Source organism: Ambystoma mexicanum, chromosome 13, assembly GCF_040938575.1.
Source record: "Ambystoma mexicanum isolate Mex_15411 chromosome 13, UKY_AmexF1_1, whole genome shotgun sequence".
Taxonomy (NCBI): domain Eukaryota; kingdom Metazoa; phylum Chordata; class Amphibia; order Caudata; family Ambystomatidae; genus Ambystoma; species Ambystoma mexicanum.
In genome coordinates this window covers 33,595,063-33,610,425 of record NC_090938.1, presented here as the reverse complement: position 1 = coordinate 33,610,425, position 15,363 = coordinate 33,595,063, and the positions used below count along the sequence as shown (strand labels likewise).

Here is a 15,363-nt window from a genome sequence, read left to right as displayed (position 1 = left end):
CGCCAGGCAATTTACCCACAGGTTACTTGAGGCAGACCATCTCCACACATGTGCAAGCCAGGTTTTTAGCCTGGTCCAAGTTTGCAAAGAGCTGTTCCACACTCTCAAGTGTCCTAGAGGAAGAGGACCCCATCTTCCTTCCTTATAACCATGCTGATTTGGCAATTCCTTGTTCATGGGGAGTCCCTTCCTCAGTTGTGCCAGAGGGGCTTACTGTCTTAACACAAAGCAGACAATGGGGCTTCCTACCAGGTTACTTGCAGAAAATGGCAAATCAAAGTTTCAAACATCCCCATGCTCAGCAGCAAGGTCAAGTAGCATCCAAATGGTACTCACCCATCATATAATCCCGCCAATGCAAGAGAGCTAGCAGGTACAGAGAGCCTTCGTCAGTATTGGTCATGGTTTGGTTTAAACATCCTGGCTTTATTACACGTTATTTCCACTAAAAACCAATCTTAATGTCTTTTTGCTTAGCAGGAGTTGTAGCTTTAGGCACCATAACGGTGAGCATAGAGTTTCACTTTGTAAACAAGGCCCCATCAAATCACAAGACTGATGCTGAAATACTCTGGATGGAGGTTTTATACCAGTCCACCTCAATACTATGTGGCTCATTGACCCAGATTCCTCAGGTGAGCTTTGCTGATGCAGACAGCACCAGAGCCTTGCGGTTTCCCAGGGCCAATGGTGCCCAAGATTCCGCCTAATGTTTAAATTCCAAAAGGAAACACCTGGTTGCAATCCATACTAGGGTGAAGTGGGTTTCTGACTTTCCCGTGAGACGTGGCGTGTGCGCACGTCCAATCTGTGCAACAATACTCCACTACATGTTATATCGACTTTAATGTGGTTCCCCATTATCGATCAGTTAAGGGCGCATTGCTCCTGGCATCACCATTTCAGGACATTTGGCACTTTGTAGATAATATGCACATTCCTTTCCATCTGCTCCATTAGCATTTTAAAATCTCTATAGATCATTTCCAACGAATTAATGAACAGCCTTCATACCTTTTATTACTGTCATTGGGTTGGGGGTGTAACATTTCAAAGCTTAATGCCAAGGGGAACCCCAAAACTGTAAATCAAACCAGAGCTTTTCATGAACGGGTTTATTTCAAATGCAGTTTCATCCATCAGCGTCAATGCAAGCTCAACATATAACAGGACTGAAAATTACCATAAATACAAACAACCGCTTACACAAAATAAGAATAGTATTTACAAGAGACAGCGGTCAGGGACTTTGCAGTGACAAGAACAGTCAAAACGGAAAGTGAAATGGTGACACTGCAGTCAATGGCAGCAAACACCTTCCCTTCCCTCACCCCACACACCCGCCCGCCCCATATTATTGCCTGGATGGTGACAACAATGCTCAAAGACTGTGCATTTATTTGCCTGTGCTGTGAGCATGCACAGTCACAGGCAAAAGTGGCACTAAATAGAAGGCTTTTCCAATCCTCCTAAACCTGTGAGGGCAGCTTTGGACAAGCAGAGCAAAATGTGGACTAATGCAATATTTGAATGAGGGAGAGACTTTTTTTTTTATTAAAACCATAAAATAAAAAAGGGTTTTGCTTCTTCAAAAGCTTATGAAGAATCTGCTAAATCAGTACTATATTCTGTTTTCCCTTCCGGTTTACAAGTAAATACCAAATCTGATCTGTTCCCTTTGAAATTGGGCAAGAACCAGCGGAACCGTGCACAGTTCCTGTGTGAGGGTGAAGACATCCTGCAAAAGAATTCTGGGCCCCCTCCATGACACTGTCACAGTGGATCTACATGCTCAGTTGCAGGTCTAGCAGTGCAAATGGAGGGAGCACTGCATCCTTACCCCTCTCTATCAAGCACATATGGCCCTGACAATCCCCTGAACAGCAATAAGGCTCTGCAATAAGGGTCTGGCTGACAAGCAGTGGCTGGCTTGCCATGCTCAAACTTTACCCGTGGTATATCCAGGATGGGCAGTGGGGGAAATCACCTCCATCAGGAAGTCTATAAAACAAAATTCATGATGCTAGACTCTCCCGGAGTTGCACACACCACCAAGAACTGAAATGAAGACGAGATAGGGGGCTTGGTTAGACCATAGCCAGGTCCCTGGCCCAGAATCTTTCTGGACGAGCAGGAACCATTGCAAGCCAACAAGGACAAATGGGTGTGATGCAGAAGGCCATGCTGTCACATTGCAAACATCCAATATAAACAATTGCTTTGGAATGCTTTCAATGGTGGCAGGGTGTGCAGGGCCCCACTTTCGTACTGCCCTGCCATTGCAAAATCATCCATGTACATTGAAATCAAGGAAAACACAGGGCTTTTTGGGGTCTAGCAGCAGCCAGTTTGGTCCAAACATTTGCAACTTTCACATTTTTCTTTTTTTTCTTAAACAATGGATAGATGTCTTAAAATATTTTGCAAAAAAACACACACATTTAGGAGTTTACACAGTAACTCCACTTTTTAAAAACAAATGTAGTTCAAGGAACATGAAAAAAAGTTGCAAAACCCCGAAGTGAATATTCATCAGTGCAACTCAGCCGTAAAGAGGAGCAACATAATTTGGTCCTGCCATTGGAGGACAATTAAAAAAAAAAAAAATGAAAAAACCCACAATATTCTGGTCTAGAGATACAGGTCTCCCCTCCCCACCCCCACTTAGGGAGGGGGGAGGTGTATTGTTACTTTTTTCCGCTTGTCTGGTCCATAAGTGCACATTATGTTTTCAGGTTCGTGTGTCCTGGCTGTGACTAGGCAAGCAAACGGGCCCTGCCAGGTCTAAACCACTTGGTAAATGGACGCCCGACAAGGAGGCAGACCCCGCAGGGCACGACAACCACCAGATTCCAAGTGAATAACACCTTTCCATCAGGCTGCTGCCGCTCACCGTGTGCCAAGACAATGCACTTGTCTGGTGTGTTAGGAGCTTTGAGCATGCATTCACAGCTCAGCTGTCAATCATTTCAGACAGTTCAAGTAAGAGGTCATCTTCATCTTTCCCTGCGTCCAGGTCGATCTCTGCCTCCTCTTCTAAATGATCTCCAGAAAACTCAAACATCAGCCTCTCAAACTCATCCTCTGCTGGTAGTGGCGTCTTGGGGGCAGATGTACTGGAACGGCGCGCCTTCACAGATGCTGGAGATGTTGCCGGGCTTGCCCGCTCTGAAGCAGGGGCTGGCATGTCCTGCAGAGCTTCTGTGGACATCATGCTAAGTGAACAAAATAAATGCATTATAAGATACAAAAGTTTGTAAAGCTACGAAGCACGTTAGAAATGTTGCCCCAAAGCATCCCCCCCAACTAGCTCATAGTCCATAGACATGCATGGGTGCTGAAACTTTCATTAGATTGCAGGGGTCCAAGGCCTAGCAATGATCTAAAATTCAGAGACGTTCTAGAAATTGGGCAGTGTGGGAGGAAAGAAATATCAAGAGGCTTAATCGTGGGATATTCCAGAAGCACCCAATAGGTGAGTAGAGTATTGCTGCAACAACTGCAGTCTTGGTCATGTTCCAGGAGTCCGCACATTCTGACCCATTACTCAGAGTACAATGTTCTTAGGTTACGAAAAGTTTCAACGGCAAATCAATAGGAAGTGGGCACTAGGACCCAGGGATGCCTCCTAAATGGAAGAGTTACTGGCAAGACACCAGTCACTCGCCACTGCAGCATGTGAATCTGTACTAAAACATCCAGACAATAAAATGTGCACACATGGCTTGACATTGGAGTCTAAGAGCTCACTCTTGGGGAGGAAGTACTGGTGTATTGTGTGCATATGAAGAATAGGATTTGATAGCTGGCAAAAGGACTTTTGTACCTGCTTAGTGTTACCATCTTGACAGGTTTACCCCCGATTAACTACAACTCACACGCACGGACTGGCCCCTTGTGGAACATGAAGGCAACATTAGTTCTTATGTCAAACATACGGGCAGTCTATCACCTAAGAGGGGCGGAGGTCTCACCTGTCCCTGGAGATATCCAACTCTGTCCTGATGGACTCTGCTTCCTCCGTCAATGACATATCAACAGTCGTCTGCAGAGAGAGATTTGTATTAGATAGTTTGTGACCTTTCTTTACTCCAAGGAAGACAAAGTAAAAAGAGTATTGGAGTATTATTTTACAGAGGGTTCCTGTTCACTAGATGCAGCATGCAAATATCTAGTAGGAAGCAGTGAAATGAAAGTGGAAAGGGCAACTCTGATCATGCGCAAGGACATTCAATGATTGCTCTCAACAGGCCAATCCTTCACATCATCTTGGAGGATATGCAACAGAACGCTCCATCAGCTTCAGGTCTGTGGGTGGAGGTTGCCCTCAGTCGTAGGCAATACCTTTTACGCTGAATACAAAAATGGCAACTGATTGACAGCTTGGTGGCCACCAGTGCACCAATTTAACCAGCTAAAGGTAGCAATGGTGTTAATTGCAAGAACACCACTGGCTAGAAATGGTAGGAAGGAGGGGAAGGGGCCGGGGGGGGTCATGATTCCATTGGTTTGATCCTGGTGATGTGAACATTGCCATGGTTAGGCTTTGTTACCTTCAGTGGGTTCGCAACATTCTACAACACACCCCAAATACAACTTCTTTGCTGTCATTCAAGGGAGGAGCTAGGCAGCAGTCCTTGCAACTTAAGTTCCTTCAGAAGCAGATTTACACTGGTGCATCATATTACAGATTTAACGTTGGGCTCAGAAGGACAACATCCAATCTCTTACCAGGGCGGCCTTCTTGGCTGGCGGCTCATCAAGGTTTGGAGTGGGGCTCAGTGGTTTCACAGCTGCCACAGCAGTTGGTTTACTCTTGGCCCCTTTACGTTTCTGGGGACCCTTAGCCGGAGCTCTCTTCCTCCCAAGGGTCGGCTTTACGCTTGCTTTGGGTTTTCCTGTAAAAGAGATTGTGTTAAAGAAAGATCTACAAAAAGAATCTCTTAAAATTGCAGCTCTACTTGAAAATGTAATTAGCACCCGGGAGCCAACCAATCTGGTTGCTTGAAATGCGGCTTGAACACGCTAATCTCAGCCCATGTTCTGAGCAGCGTACTGGCTGCTTCCGCCAGTGCAATCTTACCCCAACCCTCCAGTTTTCAAAAATGGTTCCCTCCACCTCACACCCTATTTACCGTTTTTCAAAACCAGCGGCCCCTCTACCGCTGCGCTTCTGTTGTCGTATGGAGCCCTGCCTTCCATTTCAATGGCATCCATCTTTAGACAGTATATTCATTCATTGAACAGGACACGCGCAACGTCCCTGTTCAATGAAGGCAAATACTTTAGCACCCCGGGTTACTGCTTGGGCAACCCGGGGTGCTAATAACATTAAGACCCTCTCCGGCGGATCGGGTCTTATTGGCCCAGGGACCCTTGCTAAAAGCCCTGGGCCTATAAGACCCGATTTGGCCCGCCGGATCGTTCCTTAACGCCATATTATAGCATTTGTAATGCAGGTGTGATACGACTTCTATGGGGCACCAATGCCACTGTGTTGCGCTTTTTACATAGTCAATGTGATGGGCGTAATTAGCAGATAATCCCGCTTTGATACCACATTCAGCCCCTGTGATGGGCCTTATACAGCATGCTGCACTGCCACTATACAGGATTCTCAAATCTAGCTGTGTTAAGGATTGTAATCTTCTGGTCACCCGTGTCTCAAACATAGCTGTGTTTAATGATGTTAAACACAATGTTTTCAAACATTATTACACTAGTTTATATCAGACGAAACGGGTATTACGGGACAGTTAATCGTTTTTTCATGATCTTGGTGTTCCAAAAATTAGACGCAGATAAAACAACGCTTGACAGAGTTATATCAATAGATGAACTCAAGTTTGCAATTCAAAAATTGAACACAGGGAAATCGCCAGGGCCCGACGGCTTAACTGTTGAATTTTACAGGATATTTCCTGAGCCTGCTTTGGAATTAATGAGGGATAGGTTTATAGCCTCAAAGAGTGACGGCCTGTTACCATCAACCACTAATCACGCTACCATTTCTGTATTCTTAAAGAAAGGGAAAAATTTCAATTTACCCTCCAGCTACTGCCCAATTAGCCTTATTAATACGGATAATAAGATCTTGGCGAAGGTTCTGGCCTTGAGGATAGAGCACTTGATGCCAACTCTGGCTCGCGCCGATCAATCTGGTTTTGTTAAAAATCGGAGGACATCAAGTAATATTCGAAGGTTATTGCTAACCATGTCCCAGGCCCAAGATTCTATTGAAGATATAGTGGTTTTCTCACTTGATGCAGAGAAGGCAATCAACTGGGTAAACTGAGAATACCTTTTTTCGGTCCTGCGGAACATGAATTTTAGGAGACAGTTATATCTCTTGGGTAGCTCTACTTTAAGCACATCCAACAGCTGATGTCAGGACGAATGGATTAAGGTCAGAGTCTCTCGGCTTAGAGAGGGGTACCAGGCAGGGTTGCCCTTTATCTCCCCCATTTGTTTTAGCAATAGAGCCTTGCATTCAGAAGTAGTCAAGACTTGAGAGGCATAGGCTATTGGGGTGTGGAACAAAGAATGTGGTTTTATGTGGATGCTCTTTTATTGGTTCTACGAGAACTTGACAACTCTTAACCCATATTGATGGATATTTTAGGCAGATTTAACAAGGTGGCTGGATACAAAATTAATTGGTCTAAATCGGAGGTTAAGCCTTTGACTTATGTGATAAGGCTTCCGTTACGTCTTGGGGCTTACAATGGTGTGCCAAAAGATTAAGACACCTGGCTGTATGGTTAACGCCGCTGATCGGAGATATGGTGGATGAGAAAGATCTGCAAAGATTTCGAGAGGAATCTCTAAGGGTGGGCTTTGTTGAACTTGTCGCTGGGGTAAAGTGAATGCTCTGAAGATGACCACTGCACCCAAAATTAACTACATTTTAAGCATGCTTCCATTAAGGGTTAAGCCGCGTTACTGGAAAGAAATACTGTTTGATTCAATCATTCATTTGGGATTAGAAACTGCCCAGACTTAAGTTATGGAAACTTATACTTCCATTAAATAAAGGGGGCCTTCGTATCCCTAATTTTCGAGCAAACCATTTGGCGTTTTCTAGTCAGTTTCTTGTGCCTTTCCTGAAACATTCGCCGGCTGGCTGGACCGTTGCTGAGGCAAGTTTCGCTGGTCCGCTAGCTCCCAAGGCGGTTTTGACAACCGTGAACTCAGTGGGGAGAAAGGATCCGATGATGGAATTTTTGTGCGATACTTGGAAGAGTCTGTATGATCTAATGGGTGCAGATGCTTGGAAATCACCCAATGCTTCTATCTGGTTACATCCCCAAATTAAGGATAAAGGGAAGGTATTGTTTTGGCCAGAATGGTTTATGAGTTGGGTGAACTGGATTGGTGACATTTGGAAGGATGGGAGGTAGATATCTGTGGCAGAACTGAACGCGAAATGGAATATTCTGATTTTTTCAGATACAGACTTTAGACGATTGAAAAAGATTGTTGGGAAAGTGGAATGGGGTGAGGATGTGAATCTGCATATTTTTACCGCTAGGAGTGTGTCTGGAGAAGGGGTGGTAGCTAGTAGAGTCTATAAGCAAATTGTAGGGAAGTACAAGAACAATACCAGCTTACAAGATGAATGGAGTATAACACTAGGCTATAATATCTCGTTGGAGATGTGGAATCGTATGTGTGTAAATGTGAATCTTTGTTCGCTGAAATTATGCGAGAGGTCGAGACAAATCAAAATTCTTAACAGAGTATACTGGAGTCCTGAGAGATTGGAAAAGAGGGGTATGTTGGATTCGAGTGAGTGTTTAGGCTGTTCGTGTGAGGTGGGAACATTGGAACACATGCTCTGGAATTGTGTACGCGTACGATGATTGGTCTGACGTTTGTAGCATGTGTGTGAGTGCTTGGGGACACAGATCTGGATTTCAAGACTATGATACTCGGCTGTCATGATTTATTGGATACATTATCATTATCTCAAAAGAAATTGCTTCTTAGAGGGGCCTCAGTTTGTAAGGAAATGATTCTGTGGTTGGAAATCTCAGGTTGCACCACAAACAGCAGATTGGATTGAGGAAATGTACAGACTTGCGGACATGGAAAATGTACTCTACAGAAGACAAAGTAAATTGAAGATCTTTGATAACATTTGGGGGAAGTTTCTAGATATGTACTAGTTTCATAATTAAATTGCTGGTCGGGGGCTGGAGGGTGGCGGATGGGATGGGGTATGAGAATCTTTTGTTTAGACATAAGTTGGATTTCATGGTCTTCATTTTCTTTGTTGCTTAGTTATGATGTGTTTTTGTTAATCAATTGTATTCCAATAATTGTATAACTTGGTATAAAGGATTTTTAAAAACGTAAAGGTTAGCATGTGCCACACTTAGATGGAATTCTTAACTTTAGCCTGCGTTGCACCTGGATACAAATGTAAATGTTAGCATGCACCGCGCTTGGATGAAACGGTGAATGTTAAGTGCCACACTGAGATGTAATAATGATCACTAGCCTGCCTGGCAGCTAGATAGGACATTGGGAATTAGCAGGTCCCACATTCAGATGAAATAGTGAATGAAAGCATGCAACAAACCTAGACATAATTGCAAGGACAGCAATGCTAACTAACCAATCCACTAACAATTTCACCCCTCTGCATACACCTCTCAAACTAACCAAACAACCATCATCCTAAAACGCAACAATCTGCACAAACCTCACTACACTGCAACAAAATGAACCACACAGACTTGCACAACAGCACACCACGACTACCGACCGTAAAACACCCCAAGCCCAGCCAACGGACCCACCGGGCTGAGGCTGCCAACAGCACATCACTGCTGTCTTGCACTTTTCCAGCTTATTCCCACTATCCCCCCCCCCCCCGTCCCTCCCCCTTAACCCATTTTCAGAGCTGCCAGAGCGCCAGGGGACCACTCAGGTGGTGATAGTGAGCGGTACAAATATCCTTTAACATTAACATGACCAGCTGGTCAAAGGGGCAACACACTTGGCAGGACACTCCCACAACGCAATCTTCACCAAGGAAAAACTTACCACAGCACCACTGATACAAATAATGTGGAGCGACCATCTCATCACCCCATTCGTAAACTCAACTCTGCATCCAGTCCCCCAAACTCACAACCACCACAAAAAGAAACTGTAAAACCGTCAAAGCAAGCAACCAGTTCGAAAAACTGGAGATGACCAAAACCTCAATTACAGAACTAGAGCTGGCTGACCTAGAGAGGAAAGCGGAGCTACTTCACACATGGATCGCTGATACAATTTAAAGGATCACCCCGGAAAAACCATTCACCCCATCAAAAAAAAAGGGCAAATGCAAAATGGTTCACCCCACTACTAAGCACCATGAAAAAGGACAACAAGATGGAGCTGGAATGGAGGAAATAATACAACCCAGACAAATACTGTTCCAGAGACAAATCCAAGCATACAAGAAGGAAATAAATGCGAAGAGAAGGCATTATGACAGAATCACCAATCCAATCAACACAAAAAGAAATGTTCAACATCATTAAAGAAATGAGAAACCCACCAGGCTGTGACAACACCCCAACCCCCTCAGAGAAACTTTGCAACGACCTGGCAGACCACTTCAAGAACAAAATCAACGACATCCGACAAACCATACAAAACAAACTAACCAGAACACTCAACCAACCGGACCTAACAGAGCCACTGCACAAACTCCAAAACTTTCCCGAAATATCAGCAGAGGCTTTCGTCTTGCTGGTGAAACAGCAAGAAAGCAAAGTCACCCATGGATCCCTGCCCACCGGACATCTACAAATCAATCCTCGCACAAGGAACGCCATCAGCATATTACAGAAACCTCCTAAATCTCTCACTAGCAACAGGAACTGTACCAAGAACCTTCAAATCAGCCTATATCAAACCACTTTGGCGATGTAGAAGACCTCCACTACAGGCCGATCTCAAACATTCCCTACCCAGCAGAACTCTTGGAAACCTATGTATACAAATTAACCAAAAAACACCACCTGCTAGACCAAGCACAAGTCTGTTTCAGACCCGCAAGAGGAACAGAAACAGCACTATCCATCTGGGACAACCTAAAAACAAACGTGGACTCCGACACAACCTCAGCCCGGATTCTGCTCAACCTCTCCGCAACCTTACACACAGTTAGCCATGACACCCTAACCAAAAGGCTAGAAGACATAGGCATAACAGACATGGCACTACTTTGAATCAAATCATTCCTAGCAGACAGAACAATTCGTATGGATAAAACCCTTCAAATCCACCCCACGAGTTGACTGGAGTACCATAAGGGTCCTCACTATCACCACTGTACTTCAACAACTATCAAACCAAAGTCTTTAACTGGATGAACACAAAAAACTTGAAAATCAACCCAGGAAAGATGGAAATCATGATTATATCCAAAAACCAAGAGAACACCTATATTCCATGGCCAACGGAAATGGCAACCACACCAACACCATCTAAGGTACTAAAAAATCTAGGAGTCTTGATGGACAACACCCTAAACCTAGAACCACAAATAATGAAATAATCAAGAAATGCTTCTTCCTCCTTCACACGGCAAGAATAATCTTACCTTTCCTCTCCTTCACCCACAAAACTCACAATCGTCGCCCTCATCATGTCAAGAATCAACTATGCAAACAGCCTCTATCTCGGGATACCAGAATACCGCCTGAAGAAACTACAAATAGATCCAAAATACAGCAGCAAGACTGCTCCTCAAACTAAGAGACCACATCACTCCAGCCCTAAAAACACTGCATTGGCTCCCAGTCAAACATTGCATCACCTTCAAAACAATGTGCATAACACACAGGGCAATCAGCGGACAAGGAGCTGAATTCCAGCCAACTAGACTCCTCAGATCAAGCAACGAAATCAGACTGGTACAAAAACCATACCTTAAGAAAAAAACGTGGGGGCTCCTTCTCCCACTTAGCCGCAAAAACCTGCAACATCCCGAAAAGAAATAACACCAAAGACCACCTACAATTCTGAAAATTACTAAAAACCTGGCTCTTCAACATCACAGATCCAAACTGAAAAAGGGAAAAAAACAAACATGAAACAAAGAAAAAAAAAACAAAAATTAAAAATGTAGACCAACACTGACAAACAGCCAGAACCGAATAAAGAAACTTACTACAACAAGAGAGACAACGCTAAGTTAAATAGGCCACAAGCGACACCCAGGAGGACAGAAAACAGCATCCCGTGCCAATTTCCAGCAACAACCTTGCACGCTCTATAATTGCTACTAGATCTACTTTTATAGAGTTGTGTGAACGTTAGCACTTGCCACACTCGAGCTAAGTTGTGGATATCGGCATGGGCTTTGACTGAAGGGAGTTGTGAATGAAGGCAGATACCGCCCCTGGATGTAATTGCAAGCGTTGGCATTTGTCACGTTCCAAAGGGGATGGAAGCGGTAGCATGCATGAGCAACTGAATAAGATGACTGCCGACCAGCTGCCACATACGGAGGGAGTAACCCTGGCTGACCGATGCCGCGCACTGACTAGATTGGGAATGCTCTCTGGAATAGATTTGAAGGGACGCACAAACACCTGCATATAAACAGGTTTCACATAAGTGGCCAGTGCCCAACTTGGGCAAGGTTATGAATGCGAGTGGACGCCATGTGGGAGAGGGACAGAGTGTCGGACAGCCTCAGATCTGGACGGAGCCACGGAGATGCTCACGTACACCTCCTGAAGAGAATACAGAGGTTTAGCGCCTCGCTTCCAGACAGCAATACCAATTAACCAATCCACTAGCAATTTCACTCATCTGCATTCACCTCTCAAACTCTAACCAAACACAACCACAAGCCTACAACACCACAATCCGCACAAACTTCACTACACTACAGCAACAAAACAAACCACACAGACTTTAACAGCATGCGACGGCCACCGACCGTAAACACCCCAATCCCAGTAAACTTACTTCCGGGCTGAAGCCGCCAACAGCACATCACTGCTCTCTTGCACTTTTCCAGCCTATTCCCACTAACTCACCCCCACCCCTCCCTTTTCAGAGCCGCCAGGAGACCACTCCGGTGATAATGCGTGGTACAAATATCCTTTAACATTAACATAATCATATTTTATTTCACGTACAGTGACTGGGTCCATAACACCTGCCACACAGTTAGGGAGATCTTCTTAAGCCCTGTGGACCAGGTCTTTAGGTTAATCTTAGGCACCGATAGCGATTCCTTTAAGGTCACCAGGCTCTCCAAGTGGTAGCACTGAGAGCAGCCCAAACTGGAGGTGGAGTGGCATGATTCACAGATAAGAGTACACGTTTCGTCTATACCCAATCAGAAAATATCCACACAATATTTTTTATAAAAATATCTTTAAATAAGGAAAGCCAATAAGAAAAATCAATACACTTAATGGGAAGTTAAATTAATAAAACAAAAGATGCAACAATGTATTGAATAAGTAGAAACAGTTTAGAGTTCCTTAGAATTCAATCTGGTTCCTCCTCGAAAAAGAAACAAGTTACTTACCTGTAAATATTCTTCTCCAGCATGGGTCTGGCATGGATTCAGATGCTGTTTGAATATTCCCCGTAGTCTGGCCGGGAAGCATCAGTAAAAAAAAACAGTTTTAATTTAACTTACAAACTGTCTTTCTCCTATAAACCAATCACTGAGCTATGGGTCATACTGCCTCCAGCCAATGACTGCCCTCTCCCTAAGCACCTCCTCTGGCAGCCATCTTCAGATTTGGTTGCAGGTAAAGTGGCGGTATAACCAAGAGCCGCCGCAGAGGGGCGGGGTTCGCATGTGAATCCATGCCAGTCCCATGCTGGAGAAGAATATTTACAGGTAAGTAACTTGTTCCTTCTCCAGCATGGGGTCTGGCATGGATTCACATGCTCATGAATAAAGAATACATAGCAGTACAACATTACACAACCACGGGAGGTGGCAAGGCTTAACAGAAGCAATAACTCTTACTTCCGGAACAGGCTCACCTTCAAGCGAACGCGTTGCCTAGCACTGCTTTGCCGACACTGGACTCCTCTCTGGAATCCCTGTTGACGCAGTATAATCTTGTGAAGGTGTGCGTAGACCTTCACGTAGTAGCCCAGCAGATGTCCAGCAGGGGCACACCAGACAGGAAGGCTGTTGTCGCAAGGATCGCTCTGGTGGAATGGGCTCTCAGACAGCCAGGCAGTGGTCGGTTTGCCAACAGGTGACTGATGCAGCCGGAGAGCCACCTGGAGATGGAAGCCTTGGACAAGGCCTTCCAATGGTTCACAGGACCCAAGTTCAAATAGATGGGGCTCCAGCCCTTGTAGTCGAAGTCTGGTAGAGGCTCGGGACAGGGCCTTTGACCAGGCTGTCGACGTTGGCTGGCTGTCGCCTGCCGGCATAGACCAATCAACTGATTAAGGCATCACAGGGATTGGTTGCCAGGCAACCCAGTAAACATATTTGGGTCGTGGATTCAGAGCACAGGGAGTGCGGTGGCCATCTTATTGTGCCGTGTAAAAAACGAATATCCTTGCAAATCAAGGCAAGGATGCCTCAGAGACCAGGCTCCAAGCAGCATGCATAGCACAACGGTGCTCGAGTGGCATAAGAGTGCAGAAGGAGGGATATTTCTAGCTACAATACGCTAGAAAAGAACAGATGCAGGGATACCTGTGGCTGAGGTACACGAGGCTGCAATCAGGATCAGGCACCTCCGCAGACCCACTCCAGCAGCTGCAGGAACAATGGGGCTCCAGCCCTTGTAGTCGAATTCAGTCAGATAGCACAGCAAGTAGAGTCCTCGCTTTGACATTCGTGCAGAACCTGCCACTGCAGGTTAGAATCCCAGCAGGGCCTAAGTCAGCCCTTTCATCTTTCTGAGGTCGATAAATGAGCACCACACAACGTTGGTAATAAGCAGCGCTCAGATACCAGAGGATTCCTAGCGCTATATAAATACAAATTATTATTATAGTTGAAACGTAGTTGGCTCTCGATTTGGAAATGACCTTGCTGGGCTCTTTTCCTTGTGCATCAGGGTAGGAAAGCAGGTTTGCAAGATCACAGGTAACTGAGGTTCAGCCAAACACCTAATTTGTTAAGTAGAAGGGAGGTTTTTGTTCCTGGCTATCTTGTTTTTAGGTCTTAAAGAATTGTTCTTCCACACTGTTGGCTGCGATATAATTTTGCTTTTATTTGTGCAAGTGGTTAGTTTACATTTGAATTGTAGTACACATGTGGTACATTTGGGGGTCTTGAGTCCCCTTGTCAGCCAACACGTGTTTCGACCTGGAGGTCTTTTATCAAGGCTATTGATACCGGTGTGTAGCCCCTGTGGGGTCCTGGTTGGAGAAAGTTGGGTCACCAAATCTGCCTCGGCCACACTGGGGCGACAAGATCATCCTGCATCAGCACTGTTTGAGTGGATTGATGACTCGCAGCAGGAGAGGCAACAGAGCGAATGCATAAAGGAAGAGGCCTTCCCACAGGAAGGAAAACGTGTCCCCCATGCTCCTCAGATGATGGAACCTGCTGTCGAATTTCTGGCATTTGGAATTAGTTGCCGTCGCAAACAGATCGATCTGGGGTCTGCCCCATCTGTGGAAGAGGCTGTCCACTTGATCCAGTCAAAGCTCCCCCTCATGGCAAGAGCGCAGGTCCCGGCTGAGGGAGTCAGCAATGGCGTTCTTGGCTCCCGCCAGGTGGAAAGGGATGAACATTTCCTGGGCGCTACTGGTGCCAGGTACTTCGTAAACATCCTGGGCATAAACAAATACAGTTGAGGAAGGGCCTTGAATTGGTAGTGTTTTCCCTGTACAACGAAGCGCAGGTACTTCCGATGCTTCTTGTGAATGGGGACGTGGAAGTAAGCATCCTCTAGATCCAGAGACGTCAGGAAGTCTCCTTCCACCAGCTGGCCGAGCATGTGCTGCAACTTGAACATCCTGAACTTTTGGGACTTGAGGTACTTGTTTAGATGCCGCAGGTCGAGAATGGGCAAAGTATCTGGAGTAGACACCGGAGCCCCGGAGTTGCTTTGGAACCAGCTCCATCGACCCTTTTCTTAGCATGGCCCGTACTTCCTGCAGGAGCTGAGGGATGTGCTGCTCCTGCCGGGTCACCGTTGGTATCGGCAGACACTTCTGCTGGAATTGTAGAGTGCCTGAGGGCGAGAGTGTCCAGCACCCATCGGTCAGTGGAGATCTTTTCCCACTCGCTGACTAAGCCTGCCAGCCGGCCTCCCACTGGGGTGCATGGTGGGGGCCCCGACATGGCCGATTCAATCCTGCTTCAGGGGCCTGCGTGCCGCATTGGGAGCAACGTCAGCCACCTCCGAA

General features: G+C 45.7%; 1 protein-coding gene across 11 annotated transcripts in view; it reads right to left on the bottom strand.

Annotated features, from left to right (window-relative positions):
* Window positions 1-1,100: 1,100 nt before the first annotated feature.
* The window catches only part of ZC3H11A (zinc finger CCCH-type containing 11A), a 191,597-nt gene continuing 177,334 nt past the window's right edge, over window positions 1,101-15,363 (bottom strand). For all 11 annotated transcript variants that reach the window (XM_069633096.1, XM_069633095.1, XM_069633097.1 and 8 more), the window contains 3 exons: window positions 4,732-4,898; window positions 3,975-4,045; window positions 1,101-3,215 (listed from right to left, as the gene is read on the bottom strand). In XM_069633096.1, coding sequence (XP_069489197.1) covers window positions 2,954-3,215; window positions 3,975-4,045; window positions 4,732-4,898 — 500 coding nt within the window. In that variant the 3' untranslated portion in view covers window positions 1,101-2,953. The remainder of the gene's footprint in view (window positions 3,216-3,974; window positions 4,046-4,731; window positions 4,899-15,363) is intronic.